This window comes from Triturus cristatus, chromosome 2_1 (assembly GCF_964204655.1).
Source record: "Triturus cristatus chromosome 2_1, aTriCri1.1, whole genome shotgun sequence".
Lineage (NCBI taxonomy): Eukaryota > Metazoa > Chordata > Amphibia > Caudata > Salamandridae > Triturus > Triturus cristatus.
In genome coordinates, this window is record NC_140581.1 from 425,440,530 (window position 1) to 425,461,803 (window position 21,274).

General features: G+C 48.3%; 1 protein-coding gene across 8 annotated transcripts in view; it reads left to right on the forward strand.

Annotated features, from left to right (window-relative positions):
* Positions 1-21,274, forward strand: part of SREK1 (splicing regulatory glutamic acid and lysine rich protein 1) — a 530,578-nt gene that overhangs the window by 117,692 nt on the left and 391,612 nt on the right. For all 8 annotated transcript variants that reach the window (XM_085631944.1, XM_085631886.1, XM_085631876.1 and 5 more), the window contains 2 exons: positions 3,122-3,286; positions 3,443-3,621. In XM_085631944.1, the coding sequence (XP_085488070.1) occupies positions 3,215-3,286; positions 3,443-3,621 (251 nt within the window). In that variant the 5' untranslated portion in view covers positions 3,122-3,214. The remainder of the gene's footprint in view (positions 1-3,121; positions 3,287-3,442; positions 3,622-21,274) is intronic.

The window sequence follows — 21,274 nt, forward strand, 5'->3', positions numbered from 1 at the left end:
TCGTGCATTGTACATTAAATCCTGCACTGACATCAGTGCGGGTTTAATGTGCTGAGAAGTTTGATACCAAACTTTAGTCTTCAGTGGAGCCATGATGGGTGCTGTGGAGTTCGTGTTGACTATCTCCTAGCACCATATACTCTTAAATGGCAGCACTGCACTTACAGTGCCCGGGAATGGACCTGGGTACTGTAGGGGCACAGGGCTCATGCACCTGTGCCCACACCACTGGCATAGGGCACCCAGCTAGAGAGGTGACTGAGGTATGCCAGGGCATTGTGTGTTGTGGGCATGGCACACGGATGTGTGCCATGTAGACTGTGTTTTGTTCTATACTCAGACACTCAGCCCGCAAGGGCAGTGTGTTTGTGTCTGGGTACAGGGCCTCTAAGGGTGGCAGAATAAGTGCTGCAGCCCTTAGGGGCCTTTCCTGGTCACACGTCCCCGGGTACCTAGTGTGCCATTTACCAGGGGCTGACATGTGGCCAGGGTTTGCCAATTTGGGTTTTAGGTTTTAGCACAGTTTTTAGGGAAGGAACATAGGCCCTGGGCACCTGATTGGCAGGAGCCCAGGGCACACTCAGTCAAAGTACATTCAGCAATTTAGAAAAAAGTGGGGGCATACCATGCAAGAAAGATGGCACTTTCTCACATGCACCGCTTGCTGGTTTTCAAAACCCATAAATAAAAGGCATTGTCATTTAGCTCAAACTCTCGCAAATGCGAACCCTATTGCATTGCAAATGCTTGTTCATCTTCTAAACGCGCCTGTGCAAAATCCTGTTTGCATACTTCATTTGCCCAGGCGTACAGTTCTGCGATTTGTACACAATCAGTGCGGGCGCACACATTTTCCTGTATATTGGTTCATTAGTCAGCGCACGTCCCCTGCTGGCATGAGTATACTGTGCAAACGACATGGTGATGTCATAGACATAGAGCGCCATTGACCTACCCTGCTACAAATTATTAACGAATCAAAAGGTTACCTATAACCATCTACCGCATAGTTATAATTGGTAATATGTCTAGTGATATGGTTATAAAATATTAATGTTTAGCACTTCAATTGGTAGCAATAATCATTTACTACCCAAGCAGAAGAGGAGTGGCCCATTTTTTCCTGCTGTGTCACACGTAAAAATTGGATTACAGTGGAAACATTATAACCCTTCGCCCCGGTACCACTGAACCTGCTGCACACATGATAGATACGCCTCTGGTAGAAGTGCCTGTTGAATATCATGTTGCTTTGGCAAAAAAATCCCACTTCTTCTTTTGTACAGGACGGAGCCAGCATGAACATCGCCTCTTGGCACATCTGTAGTATGAAATCAAGTTGAAGACAGCATCTAGATTTACATGCATAGAGCACTAAATGGCAGTGCAGCAGTTACAGTTGTGCTATACAAAAAACATTTCACAAGACAAACTACCGGAATCGAGCATGTCCGGCCGTGTCCAGTTAATGTACGAGAGTGATTGAGGTGGTACCTCTGCTCATCACACCCTGCTCATGCCAAACACATCAAGTTGGGGGGAAAAATGACCAGTGCCTTAAGCTTTAAAATGGCAGCTGTGCTTTTGTTTTGTTGTACGCAGCTCACCAATAACAACTTTTTCTCAACTCCATCCTAGAGTGTAATAAAAGTTTTTTGATGAGCCGTGTAGAACAAAACAAAAGCGCAGCCGCTATTTTAATGCTGAAGGCTAATCCGATTTCATCTGCTGCATTAAAAAAAATATCTATTTTGTTTTGTAGCAATGATAGCATGCTGCGGTTCAACTTTAAATGTTTAAAGCTAAAGCGTGGCATGCTGCTACTAATACAAAGTAAATAAATGGAAAATAATGCAGCGTCTGGCAATTGTTTTGTTCGGTTTATTTCCTTTGAAGAAATGGCGGCACACTGTTTTAGCTTAAGATGTTTCAAGCTACAGCATGGTGTGCCGCCATTGCTTCAAAAGTAAATAAATAGAACAAAAAAGGTGTGCTGCCGCAGCCTTTGTTTTTCTATTTATTTACTTTTGTGGTAATAGCGGAACGTTGCTTTGTAGTGTGAAACGTTTAAAAATAAAGACCGCGTGCTGTGATCGCTATAAAAATAAATAAGTGGAAAACAAACCTGGTGACCACACACCTTTTATTTGATATTTATTTACTTTTGAAGAAATCACGGCACTCAGCCTTTTTCTTTAAACGTGTGGAGCTAAAGCACGGCATGCTGCAAATGCTCATAAAATAAACCAATAGTAAAATAAAAGCATTACTCAGTTAATGTAATAGTAAAGTACACTTTAAATGTTCTCCTCTGCAGCATCACGGATACCAGAAGCAGGATAGCAGGGCGGTTTGCAAAAGTCAAATTGCATGTTGTGCCTGCTTCATTCAACAAGCCATTAATTAACTAAATAGTGCACACTAACTGTTAATGGAAACTAGTGAGTAAGGACACATGTAAGAAGGGCTGTCCTCATGGAAGGTGACAGTAGAGGTAGGTACTAATGAAGGAGTAGTAAGCCTATTCACAAATCAAAACCCGCCATTTACAAAGGACAGTAATAGGAGCCACTTGAAAAGATGCGCGGAAAATGGCCAGACCTTAAAGTTCATACCTGAATACAGTATGTCTCGGAGAGACCGCGCAAGCGCTGCATAGGGGAGACCTAACAAAGCATTTGAGAAAAGCAAGTTGCAATATTCTTGACCCCTCCATAGTTGGCAGGCGAGTGCAGAACATTTTAATCTGTGTCAGGACAGGACTTAAAATGATGATTTCACCCAAGTAAAACATTTTTTTTTTTTTTTAAGCAATGCATATCATGTCTTATAGTGGCAAAACTATTTCCATTTTGCATTGTACAGCCTTTTTATTGGAAATACAATATTTTTCTAATTTGTTGGTGTTTACCTTATCATCCAATGATCCAATGTTTCTTGGTGGGAAAGGAGTTCTGTAATCAATTTTTGTATTCCTTTACCAGTATTGGCAAATGTAGAAATGGGGTAACTGAAGAGCTTTTAACATTTGAAAGTCTTGACGTGTATCATTTTGAAAGCTGTTTAAAAAGTTTCATTGTTAACATCGAAGAATTTTAGAATGGTTTATTTATTTTTGCAGCTTAGTGTCCCTCTTAGCACATTGACAACAACTTTACCAACACCATTGGATCCTAACATTGCAGCAGCAGGAGACGTTTCACAGCCTCCACTTATGGGAAATGTAGACCCCACTAAAGTTGATGAAATTAGGAGGACAATTTATGTTGGTAATTTGAATTCCCAGGTAAATTCTAAATGTATTTTCTTTCAAGCATCGTTTGTAATTTCAGTTTTATGTTAAATTTACTTTTAGACCAGTAGTAGTCAAACAGTTACATATTGTGGTCCTTTCCACTGTTAAGGGTGACTTGTAATTCTTTGTTATTCTTTTTTTCCCTAGACTACAACTGCAGATCAGTTACTTGATTTTTTTAAGCAGGTTGGGGATGTTAAGTTTGTCCGTATGGCAGGAGATGAGACTCAGCCAACCAGATTTGCTTTTGTAGAGTTTTCCGACCATAATTCAGTACCTCGAGCTCTTGCCTTTAATGGAGTTATGTTCGGGGACAGACCACTGAAGTAAGTGATATTGTATTATACAAGAGATGTATTCATTGTGTAAGCAGCATACTTATGCATTAAATTCACAGTAAAATCTGGATCCTGTGGCAGTTGTATGCATTTTTAAAATTAATTTGCTTATGTTTTTTGCGAAATCTTAAACCCAGCTCAGCAATGCAGATTGCTTCAAATCAAGTAGTAGCCTAAACCTACAATATTGCACATAGAGAGTAAAAGTACATGTAAACTGTAGCAATTTGTATACATAGGAATATAACGTCGAAATAATAAAATCACTCTGGAGAACAAGATTCAAACCTAGGTGGAAGGGCTAGAGTGAGGAAGAGTATTGCTGTCATAAGATCTACCATAGAGCAATAGAGACCTAACTAAAAATAATCGAACTTTGAGATCCGCACCACCCATCCGTAGAGTGGACTTCAAACAGACGTGTAAGTGTGATGGCAAAGGTAGGCTAGGTTCCAGCAGCATTCAAATTAACCTTTTCCATCCACTATTTCAGGACATTTTGGGTATCATTGAAGCAAGACAAAAACTTCACCTTCTCCATGCATCACTCTCCACTCAGGAAATAACATCCAAGTATTAATGCCGGAGTATAGCAACTTTTCAATGCATGCCACTGCTTAATTCTCAATTTGCTGAAACCTTATACAGAAAAATATGAGCAAGCTGCATTTAGTACTAAGCTTTTCATTCTGCAACCTGTGGTGCAATATTTTATTTATATATATATAGATATAGATATAGATAGATAGATACAGATATATATATATAGATACAGATATATATATATATATATATATAGATACAGATATATTATACACACACCCACACCATTAGCATTTTCATTTCAGTTTTGCTGCATTCCGTGTTAAGGAAAGATTTGAAGAATCTGTTTGCAAACTGTTTAAAGCAGAATTTACACTTTCCAAGGAATTACTTCTAATTCTACCCTCTACGTTGCACACCTGGTTGATAGAACACACTATATAGGACGATATTGCAGGCCAAAGCTGTAGGATGTGGCTGTAGAAAAGTGGATTATGTGGTGTGGTTGTGAGACCTCACTGTGTAATGTCCCAGTGTGAGGAAATTGGGTGTATTGTACGGTATGTTTTTGTGACCTCACCGTGTAATACAGTTAAACGTCTTAAGAACCTGTTTTTTTTTTTTGTTAAACTTTAGCTGAACTCTGGGTAGCTATGGCTTTGAGAGTCAGTCTTAGAAAAAGGAACAACTGTAGAACAATTAAACAGCAGCAAAACAACGAAAATGTACAAGCCACTCAAGAAATTCAACACTAATTGTTATAAATAGAATATTTTTTTAAATTATTTGTGACACCAAAATGAAAAAAGATCCCAGAGGGTTCTGGAGAGACCGGATTTACAAGGTATAATAAATCAGCACTTTTTAACCTAACAACAAACAAGCATTGGCGAACTTAACAAATTTGACACCTAAAAACATTTTCAGGAAACTCTTTGGTAAGTATCTGTGCGGTTGCTTAGAGTTACTTTGGGTGACCAACTCTAGCAGGGAGCCAGTCGGGGACCAGCAAGATCCATAGTAACAGTTACCTCACCAAGAAAAGCAGTCTTCAGTTCTAGCATCAGTGGCTACTTGCCCTTGACTTCTATGGAGTGGTCCTGATGCAAGGGATACTGAATGCTGAAGATGCTCAAGGATGGTGAAGACGCTGTGCTGTTGACTGGTGTCTTCCTGGGGCTACTTCATGGTCGACAGGCTTGTTGAGGCGATCGGGGCCACAGAGGTCAACGCCCCTTGAAGTCTTCCCTAGCTGGGTAGAAGGCCAGGCGCTCTGTACATCAGTTTCAGCTGCTTCCTTCTTTTGGCGGTAGGTTGCCTTCTGAACGATGACTGAGTCTCCCAGATACAGCTTAGTCAAAAGCATTTTTTTTTTATTAAGATCTTTTTTTATTAGAATCATGGCAAGCAATAAACAACAAGTACACCGCACATTGTTGCACCCCTATATGGCAAAATTACAGATTGCATATCGTTAAACATAACTTACGTTCCCTACCTCAAGTCTCCCTGCATCACAAACCCTGGTAGGTGAGTTGCAATCATGAGAAATAATTGCACTGCTGGAGTTTGTGAGGGAGGTACAGGTGTCCCTTCTGCAGTATTTCCATCTGCCCCAGAGTTTCTCCATCTGCCCCAGAGTTTCTCCCACTTCCGAGGACAACCCCGGACCTCATTAGCACTTTCTCAACCACCATACACCAATCCATGTCCTGCTTCCAGTCTCAGGTGTGGTGCAGGCCCCCCCCCCCCCCCCCCCCCAATAGACCCGCAAATTTGTATTTGGCTATTGCCAGACCTAAGGTCATCCAGGTGTGTCTGCTTCATGTGGTTTAGATCGGTTTCCTCACAAATATTGAACGGGCATCATTTAACGGAGATTTCCATCTCATCGTGGGCAACTTTTGGGCGTCTGGACTTGGTCCCTTTGGAAGCAAGGTGACGGGTGGTAATTTGGGAATCTGGGCTACCAAGCTGGCTTCTTCTGCTGTTGTGGCCCTGTGCTGTGAACAGGTGGTCAGCCAAGTAACCTTTGGAGTATGTTGCTTCAGCTGGGCACCAAATCAACTACTGCATGAGCAAGACACAGCAGACACAGTTGCTTCTACTTTGCAAGCAGCCAGGTACAGTTTGCATGCTTCCCCAAGCGGGCAGAAGCCTATGTCAGGGACAGAACTCATGTGCAACCATGAACAGGAGACAGTGGGCAGCAATGCGACAACTTTATAAAGTTTGCACACCGCAACAAGTTACATTAATTTCGACTTGGACAAAGGAGTTGTTTGATATCTTACAGAATCAACTTTAATAGTTGCAGTCGGAAGCTGTGAGAAAGCGCCCTCTTTCTGCATGGTGGCCCCCACTTTTTGCTTTATTGCTGATGTACTTTGACAGTGTGTGCCCTAGGCTCCTGCTAATCAGATACCCAGGGCCCATGTTCGTTCCCTAAAACTGCATTAAAGCCTAAACCCAATTGGCATCTCTGGCCACATGTCAGCCCCTGGTAAATGGTACCACAGGTACCCAGGGCTCTGTGACAAGAGAAGACCTCGAAGGGCTGCAGCACTTATTGTGCCACCCTTAGAGGTTCTGTACCCTGACACTCTCACACTGCCTTTGCAGGCTGCGTGTCTTGGTGCAGAACAAAGTGAAGAGTTGACATGGAAAACATCCCTGTGTGCCATGCCTACAAACCACTGCCCTGGCATAGATCAGTCACCCCTCTAGCTGGGTGCACTATACCAGTGGTGAGGGTACAGGTACATGAGCCCTGTACCCCTACAGTGTCTAAGTCCATACATTGTAAGTGCGGTGCTGCCATTAGGAGTATATGGTGCTGGGAGTTTGTCAATACGAACTCCACAGCACCATAAGGGCTACACTGAAAACTGAGAAGTTTTGTATCAAACTTCTCAGCACATTAAACTCGCAATGGGATTTAATAAAAAATGCACAGAGAGGGCATCTTAGAGATGCCCCCTGAAAACTAACCCACCACTAGTGTCCAGGCTGAGTGACTGTTTTCAGCGGCCACCACCAGACATGTTTCTGGACCCCTGGGTCGAGAGCCTGCTGCTCTCTGGGGCCTGAAACAATGCACATCCTGGGACTATGTGCCAAGCCTCCTCCCCCAGGATGGGCAGGATTCACGAAGGGGAAGCTTCAAAGGCTTGCCGCCTTTGTGAGCTTCCCCAGGCCAATTGCTGCTTTCAGCAACTGGTCCCCACTGGTTCTGACCCCCACTTTGGGCAGGAGAAACGGCGGGAAAAACAAGTGAGGAAGAGAGGTGTGTCCACCTCTGCCAACTCCACTCCTTAGGTGGGGGAGGCGAGGTGAAGCAAAACTCTCAGCCCACGCCATCTTGAAGATGGGGGGGACTCTGCCAACCAGGAACAGGCACATGCCCCTCTCCCACTCTATTGAGGCATAATTGGGGATGTACCCACCCCAGGGAAGGGACCCATTGATCCCTGCCTTTTACCTACCTGTAACACCCCTAAGTCTAGTATTTAGGGGCACCCCTGAACCTTGCTTACTCAGATCCAGACCAGAAACCGGAAGAAAAGAAGCACCGAACAGCTGAGCAGCACCTAACAAGAGGAAGACACCCACAGACTTGGCCCCAGCCCCACCGGCATGTACCCCCTCTAACCTGCTCCTGCGAAATCCCGGTGTGTCTTGCAGCCAGCAACTCAAAAACCCCAGAGGACCTGCCTGCCTTCACTTCCAAAAACTGCTTCTTCCTTGAACACCGGATTTGTTCAACTGCAACCTCTGGCAGCAGCCGTTGATCGTGAATCCCCCCCCCACTCTGCACCCGCCGTCTGCAGCCCGAGCTCGAGTGGGCAAACACCACGAGGAGGTCACCCTGGCGATCCTGAACCAAGATCTGGCGATCCCTGACCTACCTCAAGCCTCCAGCTGACGCCTGCAGTCTAAATGCAGAAGGCCCCCCTAACCGCAACCAGGAGCTGGTAAGAAGATCCAACCCCAAAAGGCACCCCTGCATCCGACGCCCCACGGCCTTGTGTGCACAAACCAACGGTGCCTAACCAACCCCTAACTTCCCAGCTTACCTCTCGAAGTGGCGGTCGCACCCAGAAGTCCTTCGCCTCCCTGCCTGCAGTGCTTTTTGCAAACCGGAGGTTCTCAATTGGAAACAACCGGGCATCCGATGTCGAAACAGCACCCTGCACCCGGCGGCCCTAGTGCCGCTGAGGGTGCACCTTCTGGTGCTAATTTGTTTTCCCATTTGCCCTGAGCTAATGTCCAGGAGCTTTGCTCCCACAACCCAGTGCCCGGCTTGCCAGCAGTCATCAACCTGAGGCCCCCTATCCCCCTTTGGATAACATTGGGCCTCAGCACTCTGCACCCGGCCGCCCTAGTGCCGCTGAGGGTGTAACGAGAGTGCATCCTTGACCCTGGGGAAACCCTTGTTCTAACCCCAGAACCTCAACTCCAAAGACCGATTACTTACCTAAAAACCGATAACGCTATTTTGTTCCATAGGATAACATTGACACTTTTTCCTGTGTGGAGTTTTGAAACCTAAAGAAATTCTTTGAAATTGTGTGATTTAACAAGAACGCTTTTACTCACCTGTTTACAGGAAATGTCCCAGTGCTGCAACCAGACATACAGCACTGAGTAAGAAAAGTAATCCAAAAGTAACTTACCTGCTATTTTACTGAAAATCCCATTCAAGTCTATGTACTGTATTTACAAGTGATTTCATTTCTCTGAAACAATACTGTAAGTCAAACCATAGTACATTTACAGTTGCAATTGAACTGTTTTACAATCAGCATTTACTACTGTAATGCATGTTCGAGGCATATGAGCTGCAGATTACACACTTTTGCATAGATCGCCATCTGGTGTTGGGCCCGGATGTTTGCAGTTTGTTTTTCCTCTTGGAAAGTCTTTGGAAGTCACGAGGTCGGTGACTCCTCCTTTGGTTCGTATTGCGCATGGGCTTCGGCTCCCTCCTCAGATTGTTTTTGTCCGCCATCGGGCTCGGATGTAATACTTCGCGCTCAGGTTCCGAACTTTTCCAGTTCACCGATCGACACAAAATCCTCGTTCATCGAGATTCTTCAGATAACAAATCATCTTAATCACCTTCTCTTCGACACTTCTGCAACATGGTGCACTCCTCGACCTCCGCTCCAGTCGACATCTTCGGGGACGACGTCGAAGCTCCGGGTCAGCAGCACACCAAAGAAGACGACGACGACCTTGTCAGTGCTTCCGAAGCCGACGACTCAGATGTGGAGGACATCACCCCGGCGCAGAGGGTCGTGACTACTATACCCCCTCCCACACCCGCGCCGACACCCAAAAAGGCTTCGGTCACGCCTTCGCGCCTAGGCAAGACCAAGTACACTGCTTCTAACACCCCACCTTCGGGCCTGGTAAAGAAGCCTAATAAGCCTTCCGGCAGCTCGGGCTCGAGCCAGCGTACCAGCGGTGCCGAAAAACACCCTTCGGCACCGAAGAAAAAATCAGCCTCCACCTCCACACCGAGCTCAGCACCAAAGCACTCGGTGTTGAAACCCGGCCTCTCGGTGCCGACCAAATATCATAAGGCCCTCGGCGCCGACACTCCCGTGCCGAAGCCTCTCTCTGCACCGAACAAAAAATCGGAGGTTCCAAAAAAGCACGGCACAGACAAGCCTAAAAGGCCGTCTGCCCCGAAAACCTCGGCGCCGACCGAACAACCAGTGTCGCAAGAACTATTCACACCGGATCCTCTGCAAAAGAACCTCCAAAGAGGAAGGACTGTGCTACCTCCCCTTTCAGAGTGCCTTCCCCACCTCCTCCACCCTCTCCACCCCCTCCACCTTCTCCACCCCTGCCTCATCGCTCTCCGACCCCGTCTCCAGACCATGATGATCAAGGGGACCCTTACTACGATCCAGCAGATGTGCCACAAGACCCCACCCCTACTGGATCCCCAGACCCATGGGATGATTATAACAATCCAGACATCCCAGATGTCCCACAGGATGACCTTTATCCATCCAGGCCATCCCCACCAGAAGACTCGTTAGGTCACCACCTACTACAGAGGGCGGCACATTATCACGGGGTAGAGCTACATACTGAACCAGTAGAGGAAGATTTCCTCCTAGACACCTTCGATACTGCACATAGGTCTACTGCTTTACTACCTATGCTAAAAGGGGTAATCAAAAATGCACCAGAGGTTTTTAAAGACCCAGTCAGGGCTAGGGTCCTAAACCCACGTGTAGAGAAAAAATATAAAGCCGCCCCCACAGATCCTGCCTACATTAAAGGCCCTGCACCACTGGATTCCTTAGTGGTATCTACAGCTAGGAAGAGATCAAATTCTCAGGCGTCAGGCGAAGCACCACCACCTGACAAAGAGTCCAAGCTCCTAGACGCGTCAGGGAAGCGCACTGCGTCACAAGCTGCCAATATATGGCGTATCGCCAACACTCAAGCGCTATTGGCCAGATACGACAGAGCGCATTATGATGAGCTAGAAACCATCTCCCTGAAGAATACAAAAATAGGGCTAATGAATTGATTCAAGAGGCAAAAACCATAACTAATACCTCTATACGCTGTGCCCTAGACGCGGCAGACACAGCCTCCAGGGCCATAAACACCAGTTTCGTCCTCCGTCGCCACGCCTGGCTAAGAGTTTCAGGTTTTAAACCTGAGGTACAAGCCTCCATATTAAACCACCCATTTGATCAACAACATTTATTTGGTCCAAAGGTTGATGAGGCCCTCGAGACGATGAAGAAAGACACTGATACGGCGAAATCAATGGGAGCCCTACAGTCACACACTCCTAGGCGCTACTTTCGCCGCTTTTTCTTTCGGGGCACGGGCAGAGGCTACTCCGCAGATAGGGCATCCACGTCCTACAAATCTTCTCCTCAGTCCACCTTCACAAGGGGTTATCAAAGAGGCGGCTATAGAGGCAATAATAATAAAGACAGAGGCAAAACAAATACCGCCCACTCTGCCACACCGCCTACCCAATGACTTTCCCCCGCTCCCTCCAGACCATCCCACTCCGGTCGGGGGCAGACTATAAAATTTCCTTCACGTCTGGGAGACCATCACCTCAGACAGATGGGTGACCCAAATTATTCATTCAGGGTACTGCCTAGAATTAACATCTACCCCCCCCAAACATTCCACCGAGGCAACGCCCAATGTCACAAGAACATGCCACGTTACTAAAACAGGAGGTAATCTCCCTCCTGCAAAAAAAATAAAATAGAGCAAGTCCCCATCAATCAGCAAAATTTAGGGGTCTACTCCCTGTACTTTCTGATTCCAAAAAGAGACGAGAATCTACGACCTATTCTAGATCTCAGACCTCTAAACACTTACATACATTCAGACCATTTTCACATGGTAACCCTTCAACAGGTTCTTCCACTCCTCTCCCAGAACAACTTTCTCACCACACTGGACTTGAAAGACGCACACTTTCACATTCCAGTACACCATGCTCACAGAAAGTACCTCAGATTTGTAGTGGACGGGCAACACTACCAGTTCAAAGTATATATTTTTTTTATATATATAAACCATTGGCCTAGAGTTCAGTTATTGAGTGTGTGAGACCATTTGCTGACTGTGTACAACAAATGCTTTACACTGTTCTCTGATGTTGCCTTACTGCTCGACCAAGCTACCACTTTAGAGAGTAAGGTTATATCTAACTTTAACCTCTGTCAAACCCTGGGGCACTGTGGACTCTGTACACCCTGTACCTATTAAGGAACAGTATATACAGAGCCACTTTCTCACAAGTGTGTGAATTCATTTGCTGACTGTGTACAACAAATGCTTAACACTGTCCTCTGATGCTGCCTTACTGCTCGACCACACTACCACAAATAGAGAGTGAGGTTCTATCTAATTTTACCTCTGCCTACCAATGGGGTTCTACTGGACTCTGCACACTATACCTCACTTTGGTATAGTATATACAGAGCCAGCTTCCTACAGACGCTAGAAGGCTTGCTATGGAAGTCGTTAACTGATCTCGCCAGTAGATCTACTAACCTTTTCTAAAGTAAAAACTGCAGGTTTTTACTGTTGAAGCATGTAAAACGCACATTCCACTTTAAAAAACAGAAAACTTTTATTTATGTAATTGTAAATGGCACAATCATCACTTCTTTGTACATAGCAAATATTGTAAATACATTCCATACATCATACATTCTTTGTTGTCTCTACAGTGTAGTAGCGTTCACACCTTGCCACTTGTGTGTATAGTTTTACAAAAATTAATGTCCTTTGCATTGTTATTCCAGTTCTTGAATCACCAGTGGCAATTCACAGATATCCCCTCTATAGGTGTTCCAGCCTCCCCATTTTTTTATCCATTGTTTGGGGCAGCCCCTGTAAATTTATACCATTCTTTTTCGCCAACATGGCCGTGTCCATATACCTGCACCATCCTGTGAGTGTGGGGGTGGTTGTCACTCCCTAGCATTTAGCAATATTTCTCTTGGCCAACATGATACCCAGGGTTGCCCAGGTCTGCAATGTTGAGTTGAGGTCTGTCGCTTCCCAAATATTGAGTAAACAGCATTCGGGCTGGAACTAGATTCCCACTCAACCTCGTGATAACGGACATAACTGATTTACAATATGATATCATTACAGAGCATGCCCATATCGTATGAAAGAATGTACCAACCTCTCCACATTGTCGCAGACAGAGGTGGGTGTCCGCTTTCCCAATCTTATAAAGAGTAGTTCTAGTGTAGTAGACTATGGAAGATCTTGAGCTGCACTAGGCGTAATTTGGATGCGATCGCCATTTCTCTAGGTGATGCTAGCGCCTCCTGCTAATCAGTATCATCTAACTCTCCTAGGTCTACCTGCCACTTGTCTTTGAGCTTCTGCACGGGGTCTAGCATGTTAATAATCTTCCGATAGGTCATAGAGATTACTTTATTTTCCATATGATCCGTCAGTAGCCTATCCTCCAGTGTGGAGGCCTCGGGTAGAGTGATGTCAGGAGGAATTGCCGCTTCAAGGGCATGTTTAATCTGGCGGTAACGGAATTGCTCCGTTGGCGCCATCTGAAACTGAGTCTGGAGCCATGTAATAGGATCACCTTTCCCCGAACCCAAAGATCACCTACCTTGGATATTCCAATATTGTCCCAGTGAGTAAAGCCTTTGCTTTTACCCAATCTTTTCAACCTGTCTGTGACCCAGAGGGGTGTTTCTTGTGTAATCTTGTTGTGCCACCCTAGCTTTTTTTGCACTATATTCCATCCCTGGAGTGTGTGGTTTGTTGAGCCCATTAGGGTCCAGGTCTTGTTATATAGCGCCCGGTATACCCCTCCTCTCCCAACTAATCATTCGAGGGTATAAGCTGGGTCCGTGTATGGGACATGAATCCAGTGGTTAATCACTATCAATCGGGAGGCCCAATAGTATGTTTGTATGTTCGGGAGTGCGATGCCCCCATCATACCATGTGCGATATAGTTGTTTCATAGCTATGCGAGCTGGTTTATTGTCCCAAAGGGATTTAGTGACTTCTGCCTCACTGGCATGGAGGTAGGACTGTGGGATCAAGAAAGGTGCATTTTGGAGGGCATAGAGGAACCTTGGGAGCGCCATCATTTTGAAAAGCGCTGCCTTTCCCAGGAGCGGCAGCGACTGCCAGTGCTTGGTATCTCTTTGCAAACGTTTCAGAGGGGCTTGAAGATTCAGTCATAAAAACTTCTGGGTCATGGGTGACGTGAATTCCTAAATATTTGAAAGTGTCCTCGACAATTGTTACATCGCAGCCGGCCGGGAGTGTTGGTGGGGGACCCTTCAGAACATAAAGTACTGATTTTGTCCAATTTATCATGTAACGTCCATATGAGCCATAGATATCTAACAGGCAGGACAGGGAGCGTCTAGGAGAGGCCATATATAGGAGAATATCGTCCGATTTAAGGATATTCGATCCTCACAGCCCTCAGTCCATCGAAGCCCGCGGATGACCGGGTCCTGTGGCACCCAGGCTGCCAGAGGCTCCAGCACCAGGGCGAAGAGAAGCGGCGACAGCAGGCAGCCCTGTCTCGTGCCTCGGTGTAGTGGAGACTCTCTGAATCTATACTCATTGGCAACTACGTGGGCCAGGGGAGCAGTGTATAGCAACCTAGCCCAGATGCAGAGTTTTGGTCCGAACCCCAATTTCACGGGAACAGCGAAAAGAAAGGGCCACTCTACCGTGTCAAAGGCCATGCACGCGTCTAAGGACAGCACGATGGCTTCTTGGATAGTATGCTTTCGGCCCAACACATAATGGAGGCATCTCAGATTTAGGGCTGCATTCCTCCCAGGCATAAACCTGCATTGATCCGGATGTATTAATGTTGATTGGTGTGGCGTGAGTTTGTTGGCCCGGGTCTTGCCCAGTATCTTGGCCCCAGCGTTGATCAGAGATATGAGTCTGTAGGAGGAACACTCATGCGTGGGTTTGCCGGGTTTGTGGATGGCCCCTATTGTTGCCGTTCTTTGGTCTCGGGGTAGTTCCCCCCTCCCCCCCCTATCCAAGCTGGCCTCATACATAGCTATGAGATATGGTGCGAGTGTCATCGTGTTATGTTTGTACCACTCTAAAGGAATACCGTTTGGGCCCAATGCCTTTCCTGACTGAAGTTTACTGATTGCTGTCGCAATTTCTTCCGTGGAGAGATCTGCCTCTAATAATTGAGACTCCTTCTCCACGAGTTTTGGAAGTTTGATATCACGGAGTAACTCCTCTGCATTCTCTTATGTTATTGTGAGTGCGGAAGTGTAAACCTGTTCGTAGTGATGTGCTAGGAGGTCTACTATGCCTTGGGGATGCCGTGTGGTGTCACCCGTGGGAAGTTGAAGTTCTGCGATCCACCTATCTGCCTTTTCCCTCTTATCAAGCCAGGCCAATAGCCTGGCCAATAGCATGCCAGTTTTATCACCGCTTTCATATGTGCTGGGTACTGGAGAATCGCGTCTTCGCTGCCTCCCATTGATGGCCTTTTTACTCCTGCTTTTTAAGGTGCAATAAGTGAGTGTTTGTATCAGAGTCCTGGCTGTGGATCCTCTCTAAGTCGTCTACCTCCTGTTTGTGTTGCTACTGTCCGGACCTTCTCTCTTTTATGATGGGTTATGAGTGAGACCGCCTGCCCACGGAGCACTGTCTTGTATGCCTCCCAGAGGACGAGTGGAGAAGAGACTGAAGGTGCATTTTCGCTAAAATAGTATTTGGTAGCGTCAGTCAGTCCTTTCCAGATCGCAGGGGTCTTGAGGTATCCGGGGTATATAGGGAATATATGGTGCTGCGCTGTGGTATGCCAGGTGTTCGAGGCATATGAGCTGCAGATTGTACACTTAGCATAGATCGCCATCTGGTGTTGGGCCCGGATGTTTGCAGTTTGTTTTTCTTCTTGGACAGTCTTTGGAAGTCACGAGTTTGGTGACTCCTCCTTCGGTCCGTACTGCGCATGGGCTTCGGCTCCATCCTCAGATTGTTTTTTTCCGCCATCGGGCTCGGATGTGATACTTCGTGCTCCGGCTTCGAACTTCTACGGTTCCAGCCTCGACGGAAAATCCTCGATTCTTCGAGTTCCTTCATCATCTTCATCTCTCGAAGCGGCACTTTCTCCATCCCGTACATCGACACCGGCCTTCGGGCCCTCCGCGACTCCGGTCCCGGCCGATGGAAAGGACTCCGTTCAAAAAGTGCCCAAAATGTGGGTCTAAATTTCCCCACACCGACCTCCATCAGGTGTGTAACCTTTGCCTCTCTCCGGAACACGAGGCCAGAGACTGCCCCGCCTGCAAGTCTTTTCGATCGAAGAAGACCATCCGAGATCGAAGAGCTCGACGCACCATGGCGCACTCATCCTCTGCAGCTCCACCGGACATCTTCGGAGACGACGCCGAAGCTTCGGGGCAAACACACACCGAGCAGGAGGAAGACGTCGTCAGCGCTTCCGAGGCCGACGACTCCGACGTGGAGGACATTACACCAGCGCAGCGGGCCGTGAGTACTATGCCCCCTCCTACCCCCACGCCGAAAACCAAAGAGACTCAGGTTACTCCCTCGCCTGCCGGCCTGGGCAAAACCAAAACCAAAACTTCGATCACCCCACCTTCGGGCCCGGTGTCGAAGCTCCCAAAGTCTCATGGCAGCTCGGGATCGAGCCAGCCGACACCCGGTGCCGAAAAACAGCATCCGGCACCGAAGACTGCAAAATCCAGCTCGACTCCGAAACCACCGGTGCCGAAGCCTGGACACTCGGTGCCGACCAAACACAAACACAAATCTGTCGGCACCGATGCTCCGGCGCCGAAACATCATTCGACGCCGAAACACCCGGAGACCTCAAAAAAGCATGGCGCACACAGACCATCGAAACCCCCGGTTCCGAAATCACCGGTGCCGACAGACGACTCGACACCATTGGCTCTGTTTACACCAGACCCTTTACAAAAGACTTTGTCCAAAGATCCAAAGACTGGGCTTTTGACTTTAACTACCAAGAAAAGACGCCTTGATGCTCCGGCTCCTCCTCCTCCACCCAAAAGGAAGGACTCTGCTACTTCTCCCCTCAGAGTGCCCTCCCCACCACCGCCTCCCCTACCCCCTCCACCTCCTCCACCGCCTCCACCTCACAGGTCTCCGCCACCTGTACCTCACTACGATCCGACCCCATCCCCAGATCCGGATGATGGGGATCCGGACAATTACCCGGCGGACGCCCCAATGGATCCCACTCCACCAGGGACCCCAGATCCATGGGAGGATTACAATAACCCTGATATACCCAATGTACCTCAGGACGACTTATACCCATCAAGACCGTCTCCTCCAGAGGACTCCTTAGGGTTTCACCATTTAGTGCAGAGAGCAGCACACTACCATGGGGTGGACATGCACAGTGAACCAGTAGAAGAAGACTTCCTACTGGATACATTTGATATACAAGACAAATCCACTTCCATTTTACCCATGCTTAAGGGTGTCACCAAGCACGCTACAGAGGTGTTCAAAGACCCTGTCAGAGCCAGAGTACTGAACCCTAGAATAGAGAAGAAGTATAAGGCGGCACCCACAGACCCTGCTTACATCAAGGGCCCTGCTCCCCTAGATTCCCTAGTTGTCTCCACAGCTAGAAAGCGGGCTAACTCCCAATCCTCAGGAGATGCCCCACCGCCAGACAAAGAATCTAAACTTCTGGACGCGTCTGGTAAACGCACCGCCTCCCAAGCTGCAAACATGTGGCGCATTGCAAACACACAAGCACTGCTTGCGCGATATGATAGAGCACACTATGACGAACTAGAGGCTCTTATGCAGCACCTTCCAGAAAAATACAAGCACAAGGCTCATGACCTGATACAGGAGGGTAAACTAATTACAAACACCTCCATTAAGTGTGCCCTCGATGCAGCCGACACTGCTTCTAGGGCCATAAATACCAGTGTCCTGCTTCGTCGCCACGCCTGGCTCAGGATCTCAGGTTTCAAGCCTGAAGTCCAGGCATCCATACTCAATCACCCCTTTGACCAGGAAACACTCTTTGGGCCAAAGGTAGACGAAGCGCTCGAAAAGATGAAGAAAGACACAGACACAGCAAAGTCTATGGGGGCACTCCAAACACAAGCCTCCAAACGTTCCTTTCGACGCTCGTCCTTTCGTGGCACAGGCAGAGGCTCCTCCACCGATAACGCCTCTACCTCCTACAAGTCCCCTCCTCAAAATACCTTTTCAAAGGGCAATCAGAGAGGTGGTTACAGGGGTAACAACAATAAGGGCAGGGGCAAAACCAACAACACCCGTTCTGCCACCCCCCCCCGCACAATGACTCCCCTCCGCTCCCCCCAGACCATTCCACTCCGGTCGGGGGCAGACTACAAAACTTTATCCACGTATGGGAGTCCATAACATCGGACAAATGGGTAACCCAAATCATTCGGTCAGGGTACTGTCTCGAACTAACATCTACCCCACCCAATATCCCACCAAGGCACCGTCCAATGTCTCAAGAACATTCCACACTGCTCAAACAAGAGGTACTCTCACTCCTCCAAAAACACGCTATAGAGCAGGTCCCCGTCAATCAACAAAATCTAGGGGTCTACTCCCTATATTTCTTAATACCAAAGAAAGACGGGACCCTCAGACCCATTCTCGACCTCCGGCCTCTAAATGCCTACATACACTCAGACCATTTTCACATGGTCACCCTACAGCAAGTCCTCCCACTCCTCTGCCAGGGAGACTTTCTCACAACCTTGGATCTGAAAGACGCATACTTTCACATTCCAATACACCCCTCTCACAGGAAATACCTCAGGTTCGTGGTGGACGGGCAACATTACCAATTCACGGTTCTCCCCTTCGGGGTCACCACCGCACCGCGGGTGTTTACCAAATGCCTAGCAGTAGAAGCAGCACACCTCAGACGTCAACACATTCACGTCTTCCCTTACCTGGACGACTGGCTGATAAAAGCCGCGTCCTACGACCAATGTGTGCAGCATACAAACAGCACCATCCAACTGCTCCACCAGCTAGGCTTCACGGTGAACTACCAAAAGTCCCACCTCATACCATCTCACACAAAGCAATATCTCGGGGCCACTATAGACACCTCCAAGGGTATTGCCTATCCAAACTCAGCCAGAATCACAAGCATTCAAGCCTTACGCAAAACATTCCTTCCTCAACACTCTCTTCCAGCAAGAGTGTTTATGAAGCTCATAGGAATGATGGCGTCTTGCATCTTCATAGTGCCCCATGCAAGACTCCACATGCGTCCACTTCAAGAGTGCCTAGCACAACAGTGGAACCAGGCCCAGGGTCAGCTGACGGATCTGGTGTTGGTGGACGGCCGCACACATCACTCTCTGCAGTGGTGGAACACCACAAACCTTTCCAAAGGGCGGCCGTTCCTGGACCCGGTTCCTCAGGTGATTCTAACAGCGGACGCATCGCTCTCCGGCTGGGGAGCGCACCTCCTACACCTCACCATGCAAGGTCTATGGACGCCACAGCAAAAATCGCTCCACATCAACCACCTGGAGCTCTTGGCGATCTTTCTAGCCCTAAAATCTTTCCAAAAACAGATTTCGGGCAAAGCAGTCCTCATTCGCACAGACAATATGACTGCGATGTATTATATACAAAAACAGGGGGGGACACACTCTCCCCAGCTCTCCCGCTTAGCCCAGAGCATATGGAGATGGGCAATTCCCCAAAACATCTTTCTCCTGGCACAGCACGTTCCAGGCGTACAAAACACCATGGCAGATCTGCTCAGCAGACAAACACAACAACTACACGAATGGGAACTGCATCCACAAGTTCTTCACCCATTCTTCCAACAGTGGGGGCATCCTCAGATAGACCTCTTCGCCACCCACGAAAACAAAAAATGCCCAAGCTTCGCCGCCAGATACCCACACCCATTGTCCAAGGGCAATGCGATATGGATGAACTGGTCAGGCAGATTTGCATACGCCTTTCCACCTCTCCCACTAATTCCATTAGTGGTCAGGAAGCTACAACAGCACTCCCTCACACTCATTCTGGTAGCTCCGACGTGGGCCAGGCAGCCGTGGTACACCACGCTACTACAACTGTCAGTGGTACCACATCAAAAATTGCATCTGTTCGAGGCATGTGGGCTGCTGAATTCATATCTGTGCATAGATCGCCGCCTAGTGTTGGGTCCGGATGTTTGCACGTTGTTGTCCTGGAAGAGTCTTCGAAGTATCCTTGGATAGGTGACTCCTCCCCTGGACTACAGTGCGCATGGGCATCCTCTCCATCCTCAGATTGTTTTTTTCCGCCATTGGGTTCGGATGTGCTATCTTAGCTCAAGTTAGGAAAAAATTTTGTCGAGGCCACAAGGCCTTTAGTTCGCGTCGGTACTGTTTATCGATCGGTTTTCGATACTCTCTGTTAGTTAACTTTCAGCACCGACTTTGTTCGCATTTACCTGTCCATCAACTACTTCGACGATGGAATCGAGGACGCCATTCAAAAGGTGTCCGGTATGTAATGCGAAGTACCCACACATCGACGTCCATCCGGTGTGCAACAAATGCCTTTCGCCGGACCACGACGAGTCGACATGTATGGCCTGTGCCCGGTTCCGTTCAAAGAAGACTCTGCGGAATCGTCGAGCGGCGAGGCTCGAAGCGCAGCACGCGGCACCGGCCCCAGCTGACATCTTCGACGACGCGGACGACGTCGAAGAAGTAGAAGTCTTACCCTCCAGTCCCGTTTCCGACCAAGAACCCGGATCGGACGAGGCCGACGAGTCACTCTTCCACAGAGGTGAAGACGACACCGAGGTAGGAGACGACGAGGAGGCCTTAGGGGCCGAAGAGAGTAGCTCCGATGATGAACAAGGCCTACCTGTTCAAACCGAGAATTCACCAGTGCCACAGACTATGGCTCCGGTCGAGGGATCGCCTTCGGGCCTTACCCGAGACCTATCACGCAGTCCTTCGGCCCCGCCCTCGGGCCCGGCCTCGGACGTTCAGCGGCAGCCATTACCGCTTAAGCCAGCTGGTTTCCCTTCCACGAAACCGAAACCGAAAGCTGCTCAGGTTCCTACGAAACCGAAACTGAAAGTGGCGCTAGTCGGATCGAGGCCTTCAACACCTTCGACGCCGGCGCACCGTGTCGGCACCGACCACACCAAGGGGGACTTCGGTGCCGAACTCGAGACGGGCGACATGGGAGTCGACAAACGGAAGAAGGCCATCGGCGCCGACAAACCTGCTCGGTTACCGGCGTCGACGCCACCGACACCGAGGGCCGTCCCGCCTGCTACGCCTCGCAGCACTCCCTCGACGACACCGAAACCTCACGTGTCGAAGACGTCGGCGGTGATCTCCGCACCTCGGCTCGATGCACCACGGGCGCAGAAGATATCTGCAGCCGCCTCGACGACCCTGGCGGAGGCCACGACCTCTAAGGCGCCCCGAGTACGGACTGGCGCAATGCCAGGCTGCAAAACCAAGGCTGCCCTCCAGGACCAGTCGGGTTCGATCGATCCAGCGGTTTCGTCGGTGCCGACCAGCATTACCTTC